We start from the raw sequence: 12,090 nt of genomic DNA, 5'->3' as shown, positions 1-12,090 counted from the left end.
AATCGGTGAGAAAAAAGTTTCTACACATTAGTTGATGGAATTTTCCTGTTGAAATGTTTTTTTTTATGGAAGTTTTCCATTTCTTCCCACATTTTTCATCAGACTATCCATCTGTAGGAATTCCATCATAAAATTAAATTGTAAAACCTGTGCATATGTATATGCACTATATCCCTTATGTTCTCTTAACAAAATGATCCAGGTCTCCTTACTTCCTAAAAACAACAAGGGAGAGATGCGCTCGCATCGTCATCTACGAGCTTTTTATTCCAGACAGTTCCAGTTTCCAGTTTTATTCCAGTTTCAGAAAATGGACACAGGTGAAAATACATGTTTGAGAAAATGGACACAAGTGAAAATGCGTATTTTAAAAAAAATGGACACTGCTCGAAAGACGTTTTCAAGAAAATGAGCATAGCATTGATTCCGTTTTACAAACTTTACTTATAAAAATTGTTCTTTATTTGAAGAATCAACTAATGGATAAAAAATAGCTTCATAATGTAATGTTGTCTATTTGTTGCCAACACACTTAAAAAATTTTTGAAATTGGCCTTTTTCGAAAAGATATTAAAAGCCAACAATTATTTTTACAAGGTTATCACGGGTCTTATTAAATTTGTGTTATTTGAAATTAGATTTTTTAAAACTACTTTATCGTTTACTGTTCTGAATACGAAGAAATGCCTCAAAAGTTACACATGTTATATACCCAGTCCTCTCGACCACCAATCCGGGATGCTAATTTACAATCCAGCGGCCTTTAAAGACTCTTTTTTTTTTTAAGATTTTTTTTCTTTGGTTGTAATTGGTTGTAATTATAATTCAAGTTTTTATTTTTGTTTTTTAAAAATAATTTGACATCTGGACGGAAAAAAAAAAGTCAAGAATCAGGTATTTTTAAATATTAGAAAATTCCAAACATCAAATCGGGTCGTGAAAGGCTGCTGGATTGGAAAATCGCGTCCGGGACTTTTTATGCCGTAATGATTATGCTTAGTGCTTAAAAAAGTAAGGAAAAGTAAGTACGAAATTCCTTGTTTTGTTGGTAAATTTGAATTGAACATTGAAACGGAGCATTCTTTGCTGTGTCCTTACTCTTAAACACGCATTTTGTGTTGTTACCATTCTCTTAAACATTCATTTCGAACTGCGTTCAGGATAATAAGTTCACCGGTAAATATATTTTATAATAGCTTGCTAAAGAAATTCCATAATGCTTGGTGCATACCTCGGAAAATGACAGTGATTTCTCCTTCAAGTCTTAGCGCATGGACAGCTGAAAAATGTGTGTAGTACACATTGCTTTTTAAGATACCAGCAAAAGAAGACATCACTCAAATCAGGAGATCACGCAGGCCATGGAAGTCCACATTTAGAAGATGCGACAATGCGACGCATAATCTAAACATCCTGCACTGTACCAATGTTGCGTCATTACTCAATTGCAACACTTTTCAACGCATACTATCGGTTGCGAACTCAAAGTTCGAAGTTTCCCGTTTCTCCGCTCCAACCTCTACTACAATAAAAATCTATTTTTAACGATGCTAAATGTTTAAGGCTTTAAAATTTAGTTTGAATAATTTATTGTATAGTAATAAATTTAATTTTGCGGGCGAGATATTTACATAAGAATAAAATATTTATGAGTAACCATGAAGTAAGTATAATCTGTGATTCCTAAGATAACTGTAATTTAATTTAATGAAACAAAGAAGAAAAAACTATGTAAATCTCAAATTTCCGAATCTTGTCGGCTTTTTATTTTATGCACAGCGGCATTTTATTTTCCAATAAATATTTATTATTTTGTAAAGCAACATTATTACAAACAACTTTATTCACCGCCTGAAAAAAATTAGGAAAGACCTCTATTTAAAAAGAATAAAAATGTTCGTTCCTCTTTCTTCTGTTTTACATACCAAATCGAAAGCTTTCCTCATTTTTCCATCTAAGGAAATGTGGTTTTCATGTTAAATTAAATTAGCGAATTATAAAGACAACATCATGTTTCATAAATTTCTGTAATTAAGTTACGACTGCTCAGAAATCTTTCACAATCCCCTTGCTGTTAATGTAACGAGAATATTTTACGGCATTTCTCGATGAATTTATTTGCGAAACTATTCGAGTTTTCCTTTGAGAAAAGATGAAAAACAATTTAGAGAATTCTGTTATTCAAATAAATCAATTCGTTTCAAAATGACACGCGAAGTAAAAATTTTCGTTGTGTGTTTATCTACTAAATATTTGTTGTATTCCGAAATTTTTTTTTAGAATAAATAAAGATTTATTGAAATATGTTACACGCTTTGCATATTAAGGGGAGCTAATAGCAGAGAGAGCATACTACTGTTTAAAAAGCATAAGACACATCAAGAGCCATAATTGAAGCATTATTTAATGGTTGAACTATAGCTATAGCAAGGTAGAAAAATTCTCTGTGACTAATATTTCTCAATATATTAAAACGCCTGAGAAGTAGTAGTTATAGTGGTGAGACTGTTAAAATAATCTAAAACAGCGTTTTACAAATAGTGTTCCCCAGAAAGGTCACAGGGGTTCCATGAATACCAACTTTTTTTCTTTAAACCTGAAATAATTTTTGAAACATGTAATAGGTTTGCATCGAACCAATAAATGATTATTTATTTACTATTTAAGTAATTTTTCTGAAATTATTTCAATAAAATGGCAATCAAAAAGAAATAAATAATTTTTAATAATATTTTTTTCCAATAACAATATGTATTTGATAAATTACTTAAAGGATATTTATTTACAAATAATTGCATCGGTATATATCCTCTAACTTTAAAATTAAAAATTGAGTAACCTAATTTAATAATAAAAAAAATTATTTTTCACCGAAAACCATACTCGCCGTTATGCATTTTAAATATTAAAGCTCAATTGTTAAAACAAGTTGAGATATTTGCAAATTTATAAAATTTTCAAACACCACAGTGGACTATTACAATCAATTTATTTTATAATTTTAATTCAGAATCCCTTAAAACTCCCAAGAAACATTTTATTACTTTCCTAAGATTAGAATGCTAGTTATTAAGTTATTTTTAAGCAAAAAAACGCTTACTTTCGTTTTTACCTGAAACGAGGAGTCACGTGATTATTCATGAGCTGTCCATCTGCGGTTCATTTACAATCCCTATGCTGTGAGAGCCAATACTACATACTTTCTTGCTTTCATTTGAATTTTCTCAATTAAATACAGCTATTTCAGATGGTCAATAACTATCTGTATAATAAATTGTGCCCTAATGTAGCTTGCTGAAATGTGGGTTTTATTTAACGTATTTTTATAATGGTAAATTTCAATGGTACCCGCTGAAACATTCTTAATAGTTGACGAAATGTTGTAATTCTGAATATTTAAGATTTTTTAGTTCAGTAAAAAAGGTGTTAGAATGAGTTATGTCTGGTATTACTATTAAAATTATGCGTTATAAATACAAAAAAAAATTATTCTTTGATTTTTTTTTTTTTTTACCATATTAATCAAATTTAAAGTATATTTCAAATTCCTTTCGAAGATTTATTTTCATGTTAAGTGAAAGAAATGTTGAATTATTTTTTTAATTTTTTATATAGAATAGTTTTAGATTTTAAAATGTAGGAAAGCTTAAGTTATTGATATTTTTTTTTCTAGCTTGAATTCAAAGAAGAGAATTGTCATCAGCATAGCAATAGCCTTTTAAAAAAGTTGTGATCCCGGCAAAACTTTAAATTCGTTCTGTCGGGGAAAAAATTCTAAGTTAAAAGAAAAATAATTAATATATTCCAGTAGATTTTATTAACTTTATTTTAATTACGTTAATCTATATTATAAGAGTATTTGAAATCAATCATATGCTTTTATTTAGTTCTACACTACAAAAACAGGAATTAAATTTTATAAATGCATGTAAAAATAATTTTTGGCCATAGCAAAGTTCCTATTTATTTAAAGAATAAAAATATAGTGACAAAAATTTCAAAATTTCTATTTTTTAATTATTTAATAAATAATAAAGAATGTACACTATAATTTCTTTTCATTTTGTAAAAGTTTACTTTTTATTATTATTCCTTATTTTTTTTATTAATAATGTTATTAAAAAAATGTTTTTATTATAAGTATTAATTTTACTATTTAAGAATTTTTCATAGCAAACACTGACAAACAGTTTGCAAAAATAAGGAGAGAAATTAACAAAAACCATATTTTGTGAATACTATATTGCAGGAACAGGAATTAAAATTTATAAATTTAGAGGTAAAAATAATTTCTAACTGTAGCGAAATTTCTATTTACCGGTAATATATTACTGATTTAAAAATTTCGTTCGTTTCAAAAACATACAAATTAGATATAACAGTCGACATATTTCAAGCGCGCAAAAACTGGCATCCGTTTTCAAGACTTGTCAGATGTGAATGAGAAGAAGCAAAAGTGATGCCCTGGAACCTTGTTTTATTCACATGGATACTGATTCCCTTGTTAACGACATTAGTTCCTCGTCACCTTTTCATAGCTCGTGGAAATGCAATTTAACATGACTTGCTCCACCGGACCATTGTAGTTTTTCTATATCTGTTTTTAATCTTTTTTTTTTCTCTCGGCTGCAGCTGTTTTTCTAGTTTTTTCTTACCTTTATTTTTCGTTGACAAAAATAAAACGGTAAGCTTCATTTTTCAAACCACTTTTGCTTATTCTTATTCAAGTCTGGCAAGTCTTGAAAATGATTACTTGTTTTTGAGCACTTGAAGCATGTCGACTGTTATTTCTAATTTGTTTATTTTTGAAGCGAATGAAATTTTTTATCAAGCAACATTTGATGATATTGTATAAACTTAAATCATCAAATTCTTTAAGCAATCAAAACAGAAAAACTGCAAATTTTTAATAGACCACGTGCAAATCAAATGAAACACCCTGCTATATTTGATTCTGTGGTGCAAATATGTATTGATGAAAGGCATGTTATTTTTATTATGAGATGCAAATTGCCATTAATAACTTTTCTTAATTCGATTTTCCAGTTTAAAAATTTTGAAAACTTCTCTATGAAAAACCATAAGATGTAAGTTATCGTGTGTAAATAATGTCAAATTATATGTTTTTTATCACGATAAAGAAATTTTTTCATCAAATTTGAATTTAGGATCTCTAATGTAATACTATTTCTAAATTTGGAAAAGCAGTGAAATTAAATTCATAATCATAAACAAAACAAAAATTTTAAAAAAAAAAAAAGCAATATTTCAACTCTTAACGAATCGTTTGATCCAAAGTGTTTGCACACAATTAATAAAACTCGTAAGCCTAAAAATAATTTCCCAAAAATAAATAATTTTATACTAAATAAAAAGAAATTAAGTAAAAAGAAATTATTTAAAAATAATTTATATTTTATGACTGCGAAATTTAGTGCTGGTCAGACAATGTTTGATTAATAAGAAAATAAAATCTTTTGTGATTTGAAACTATAAAATCATAATCCAAAATATAAAATACGGATTAAATTGGTTAAATAGTTCTCATTAAATAAAACTTAAAGCTACAACTTAATCGTTACAAAAAAAATTAACAGTTGACACTAATTTATACCAACCTACTATTACCAAATACCAACCTTCTATTAAATAATTTATACCAAAATTTTGATACACAATTTCAAAAGTCATTTATCCACAGATAATTTTATGCAAAATAATTTGAGATTGTTTATTCTTCTTTATCTTTATTTAGTATCCATTATTTAAATTAATTTTTATCATTTATTTTAATAATGAGAGAAAAATTTTAAAATTTAAGGTATTCAATTTTTTGCACCAATTTAAATTATTTCATTTTATGTGACATAATCCAAAATTTAAGCTGAAGCAGGGCACTGTATCATCTTTCCATTAAAAAAATAAAAATAATAGTCATGCAGAAAAGTTTTAAGATTAAATGGGGAGAAATTCCGCTTAAAAGAAACCTAAAACACAAATTTCTGAGGTGCCAAATGTGATGCAGGTCATAGTTTTAATTTACGATCATTTTAGTTTTAATTTACAATCATACATATCGCTAATCTCAACTCTATAATTCAAAATTATTTATCTTTCCTTAATTGAACATTTTATTAACATTAATACAAATTTACGAGCACTATTAATTACTTTTAAATAAATTTAAATTTAATTAAAATTAAATAAATTTTAAATCAGCTGATACGAATATTCAGAGAATTAAAGTTATATTATCTGTTAATTTATTGTTAATTTATCGTTTGATAGTTTTATTTCTATTTATAAATGAGACAAAACGTACTCTATTAAAAATATCTAACCCAGTTCGGTGCTATGGTCATTGAACCCACCGTTTCAACCCAGTAAACCAGCGACCAATTTTTTGAGTATTTGTCTTTACTTAAACGAAACGAGATTCCTTAAAAAGTTACCAGAATAAAAAATAAAAAAAGTTCGTTCTTCCTGCATTCAAATCGTTTGCGTGACTGCATTGTTTCAAAATCCGTTTTATGGATTGTCCATTGTGGGCAACGAAGTTAGGCCGAGGCGATAAGAGAAAACTACTTTTTTGGACTAAAGGTGAAGATAAAATGGTGAATTAAAAGCTTGAGTGGTTCAAGGCCCTGCATAAAATTGAGCCTGTATATTTTATGTTCTAAGTTCATGCGAGAGATCGTATGAACATTTAATTCTTATTCTGAGATTACGTGATATTTTTCGAAGGAATGGACTAATATGAAAACAAATACTGATAGTATTCAAATGTCTGTAGCTATCTACCATTTAGAATAATAGCATCTATCTTTAAGCAAGAATAAACTCTGGTTACAAATTCAATCCGTGCCTCTATTGCATATTTCTTTCAGACTATAAATTTTAAGAATTAGAATAGAAATCGCTATTGAGTTCATTATAGCTTGTTTTAACAAGTTAAATTTATTAATAATATTCTTTAATTTAGAAACAAGTTTTGAATACATAAAAACTAAACATTTTGGAACATTGATATACGAAACGCTTCAAACAAATTACTATACATTTTAGCAGCCGTACTTAAATACTCTTGCAAAAATAATCTGATGCTTATAAAATTCTATATTAATCTCTTTTTTTTTTCTTTTGGAAAATTTTCCAATTTTAGAGAATTTTTTAAAATATGCTAAAAACAGGAGAATTTTTTATTATACCAGGAGAAACTGGCAAAATTCAATTCTCTACTGGAATATCCAGTAAGATTAGCAGCTATGATATTAAATTTTGATTCAATAAAAGAGTTTCAAAAAGTTATTAAATCTAATAATAATACAATTAGGAGAAAATTCGTAATTTTTTACTATGTTTTATTCACTCGTTTTCTTGTCTGTGAAGATAGAATCTTGCAATCAAATTTTCAATAAGTTTCCAATTAACTGGAACCATGGCTCCCTAATATTTGATTGCACTGATTCTACTGACATAGGGACTAACATAACTAGACTGGAAAACTCCAATCTTTACACGAACTCAGTGCTTAATTGAAATGGTAATTTTCATTGTTTCCTGACCGCTATCTATAAATAAAATATATCACCTTCAGTAATTTATCATCTATGACGACACCGACCACTTTTGGACTAACTAAAGTTCACAAATTTCCACTGGAAATCTGTGTCTACTGATAATAAAAATTTCAATCATTTCCTGACTGAAACAAGCAGAATTTATATCACTACCACATAATCGCCGAATAGAATCTTTTGTCAAACGAAATTTCGGCATTTTTTCAACATTTTATAACAGACACAAAATTAAAGAGAAAGTAATATCAATAATGAAATTTAAAAAACATTTAAAAACCACCATATTTCAAGGAAACTGCAGCGACGAAAATGTTTTTATATTTGTCAGTAGAAAGTAATGCGCAATTTTCATTTCAGATCTGACAGAAATAAAAATATTTTCTCCAATGAAGTCAACGTAGTTTCAATTAATTTTATTCCATTATTATTTAGTTTAATCTTGCTGTTCTTTTACGTTACCTGTACTACCTACGTTTTTCCTGTCCCTTAAATGTCCGCCCTCTGTTATCAAGAACTTAAAAAAGAAAAATGTTGAATCCCCTTATTCTTCCAAGATTTTTTGAAGATTATTTCAATATAAGCACCTAGATGGCGCCATTAATATTAAACAATGAATTTCGTCATTGTTGATCGCGTCATCTATTTTATATTTTCAGCTATGGCAGGAATCCAACTTCTTCGCGGACTCCTTCGTATTTAACACAATTTATTTATCTGAATGTTACGCATCTTGCAGCTACAAATTACTCCAAGTAATAACATTTCATTTTACAGTTTAGTTCATTATCTGATTGAATGGCCATGGAAGTAGAAAGTGCAGCCACTTCCCCGGCTTTTGATGATTTCCTACAAACAGGACGAACGGGAAGAAGAAATGCAATGCCGGATATTCGAGCCGAAGGTGCCGCTGTCAGCACGGCATCTTTGCCCGATAGTTTACAAAAATTATCTTGTTCAGGTAACAAATTAAGAAATTAATTTTAGTTATATTGCAGTGCATTATGTTTTAATATTTAATAAACTTTCGGTATTAAATATAATAATTAGAAGGAAAAAAATTGCATGAAATTTTGAATTGCGTTGGCATGGTAACTAAGAGTTTACATTATTCATTATTATTGCTTATTGTTGATAAATTATCGGGAAGTAAGAAATTATTATGAATTCATTGTTATTGCTTATTGTTGATAAATTATCGGGAAGTAAGAAAATATCATGAATTCTGTATACTTTGTGAGCTGGGTTGAAATGTAGCGTTAATTTAAAGTTTTAATACTTTAAAGTTTTAGCTTAATGTATTACTTTCTTTGGTTTGATAATTATTTTTCTTTTATAAAAGAAATCGTTCATTGAATTAGTTACTACATTATTAAAAATATTAAATTTGTTTAATTCATGTTTTGTTTTTTGTAAGAAATGTTGCTAAAGAATAAATTTGCTGATGTAATTATAAAGTCTTTAAAAAATGCTTGTTAAACATTTTTTTAAAACCCACTGCTACTGGATTCCTTCAGAAGAAACTCGTAAATAAATATAACAATCAAATTATGAGTTGTCTCAGCAAAGTTCATGGAATCCAATTATTTTTGAAAAACAATGATTCTTATATTTCACTTAAAGGTCCTGTATTCTAGGTTTTAAGTATCACCTAAGTAGTCTAGATTCCGATTCTAATGAACTAATTTGTTTTTTAAAAAAAAGTTAGTACAAAATTTTGGGCAAAACTACGCAAAATTTTCTCAACTAAGCATTTATCATTGAATAAGAAGAAACTGCCTTTTTGTTGCAGCTAAATGTTTGATAACTAGAGTTCAAAAGATTAAATTTATAATTTTTTTATAACTTTTTATTTTCTAGATATGTTTCTTTTTATATTTGTTTCAAAAAAATTTTCCTGGTGTTGTAGTATTTGAATTACACTTAAATAAATTATTATAACAATTATTTTTTTTCTTAATGTAATTTAAGTATTGTTCCTAAAAAAACCTTTATATGTTTAAAAACGTGGTGAGAAAAAATGCAAAATTACTTGTATATAATGCATTTAAAAATAGTTTTTGGGAGGAATAAATTGATACATAATTATTCATATCTCACATTGTTTATGATGCATCGATATTTTATGATTAATAGATATCCAACTTCATTACTGTCATATAAGGTGTATACAGGGGGTTTAAAAAATTGTTTTATACTCCTGTATGTACAGTAATATTTTATTTGTGAACATCAAAACACAATTTGGCTCGCAAACTATTTTACTGTAATAATTTGCATAGGTTGTACAGAATTTGGAAGTTAATTTTACTATTTTTTATTTGATAAAGTAAATAAGCTTTATCTCTTACCTTTTTTAAATATCAGAAGAAGAAAAAGATTTAAAGTAATTCTTGGAGATAAGGGCTTGCTAATAATAGCTGTAATAAAGGACAAATAAAGTACTATATCAATGGCTTGTATATCATACACTAATAGAGTTTAAAGATCTATATTATTCAATTCTAAACACTGTAAATAATGAAAATCATGCTAAAAAAAATTTCTTAACTGAGCAAACACTTTAACAGGCTTCAAAAAAAAAAATTATTTGGTGCACATTATTAAGTAAATCAAAATTGTAAAATTTGTTAGTCCTAATTCTATTGATAATTTAAATTTTTTTCAATAATAAGAAATAATCATGTGCATATTTTTTAGTATTTGTATTTAAAAATTATTTTTAACTCTTTTAATATTAATCTAATTAGTAAATAAGTTTGATAAGGGAAATGACCTATATAATCTAAAGCCTCATGTTTGAAGGTTTACATTATAAGATTTTCTACTGTATAACAACTGTCATGATAGTACATAACAATCGAAGGTAAAAATATTTTCTTGCATTGGTATACAATACAAAATAAAGACAAGCAGATTAGGCTTAGGGCTCACAAATTTCAAAAAAGCTCATAAATATTAACTAAGAATAGTTCTAGGTAATGTAAATTTAATTAACCTGAAAAAATTATTAAATGTAATCAGTCAGAAAATACAGCCATCGTCAATAAAACTTAAACATAAATGAAACTCAAAGAAACTTATTGATATTTTTTTTTTTTTTTTTGCATTTGTTATTTCTTATTTGTTATTAAAATGTAACCAAATTTTAAATTAATAAAAAATGTCTGTTTAATACATTTTTGAAATAATTGCAGGAAGTTACTTAATGCAAGGCAAACATTAGCTAAACTAAATTAATAGAACTTCAATTTTATTATTTCTTTCTTTAAAATCATTTTTACTCAATCAATTTTACCAAATTCTGTATGAAACTTTTCAATTGCAGATTTGCAAATGGATGGAAGTTGCGGCGGTGAAGGTTCTGGATCAGGACAAATAGCACAAGGTGGAGCTGCTAATACATAGCCTCTAAGTGTAGTTTTCTTTTTAAATTGAACTTAAATGTAAAAAAGAAAAAAAAGCTCATGAAGACAGTGACTCAACCATGTGATTGTTTCACGTCATTGAATCACTAGTCGCTGTTGATTCAGTTACAGATAGATGAGTGTTTATTACATGTAACTGGAATGGAGAACTTATTTTATGAGATGTTTTAAAAATTCTTGAATGTTGTAAATTCGAGAAAGTGTTAAAACTACTTAAAACTTTTCATCATTCGATTGGATGTCTATGGTGTCTGTGTACATCTAGGTATCAATATGTATCACTTTGTTTCGGCTGTCAAATGTGGATGTTTTTCTGTTTGAGATTTATGGAGATCTCTTTTGCAATTATGTGTTGTGATATTTTAAGTTTTTTTTTTTTCATAGATTTTAAGTTATTGTAGCTTTTTACTGAATGACTTCATTTTTTTAGAAAGGACTTTTTACGTGTTTTTAAAATAATAAACTATAACTAGCAAACCAAAAGCCTTGTCTTGTTATTTTTATAAAATGTATAAAGAGGTATTGACTACTCACAATTACTTTTGTGCATTCTATGTATTATTACTAAAACAAAGTATTTAACCTTCTGGAACCGGCTGGTACGCTGTGAAAAATTCCAGATAAAATTACACTAAAAAGCACTGACACTCAGAGTTATTGTACTTTTTACCATAACATCCATTTTTATCTGAAAATGTTACGGAATAGAAAAAATTTACAAACTGGGATCTCAGGGTACAACTGTTGTACCAGCCGTCGTCAAAAGGTTAAACATTAACAAACTACTATTAGCAAATAGTTCTTTTAAAAAGATAGTCTAAACAGTAATTTAAAAAAAAAAATTATTCAAGTTATAAGTCCTTTTATTAAATACTCGTCTCAAACTATGCCTGTCATCTGCAGTGGAACTATACAGGTTCTACGTTGTCCATTTTGTACAGTGTCCTGCTTCCTATGTTATTTTCTTCTGTGTGAAAATCGTCTGTACTGATAGCATTAAATTTTCCCATATTTTATGTTACCCTTTTGAAGATAATCCAGTTTTATACATTTTACCTAACAGATTAAAATAATTTTTTTCTCTA

The 12,090-nt window shown here is 27.4% G+C and overlaps 1 protein-coding gene across 7 annotated transcripts in view; it reads left to right on the top strand.

The window, feature by feature from the left end:
* Positions 1-11,488, top strand: part of LOC107436941 (cAMP-dependent protein kinase inhibitor gamma) — a 95,911-nt gene extending 84,423 nt beyond the window's left edge. For 6 of the 7 annotated variants that reach the window (XM_071177437.2, XM_043049895.3, XM_071177438.2 and 3 more), the window contains 2 exons: positions 8,355-8,538; positions 10,906-11,488. In XM_071177437.2, the coding sequence (XP_071033538.1) occupies positions 8,376-8,538; positions 10,906-10,985 (243 nt within the window). In that variant the 5' untranslated portion in view covers positions 8,355-8,375 and the 3' untranslated portion in view covers positions 10,986-11,488. Of the gene's footprint in view, positions 1-8,190; positions 8,273-8,354; positions 8,539-10,905 lie in introns of those variants that run through there. The other variant, XM_087157223.1, reaches the window with a different exon arrangement.
* The last annotated feature ends 602 nt before the right edge of the window (positions 11,489-12,090 follow it).

This window comes from Parasteatoda tepidariorum, chromosome 2 (assembly GCF_982258835.1).
Source record: "Parasteatoda tepidariorum strain Cologne lab strain chromosome 2, Ptep-v5.0, whole genome shotgun sequence".
In the NCBI taxonomy this organism is placed as follows: domain Eukaryota; kingdom Metazoa; phylum Arthropoda; class Arachnida; order Araneae; family Theridiidae; genus Parasteatoda; species Parasteatoda tepidariorum.
This window is presented reverse-complemented; position numbering and strand designations above follow the sequence as displayed.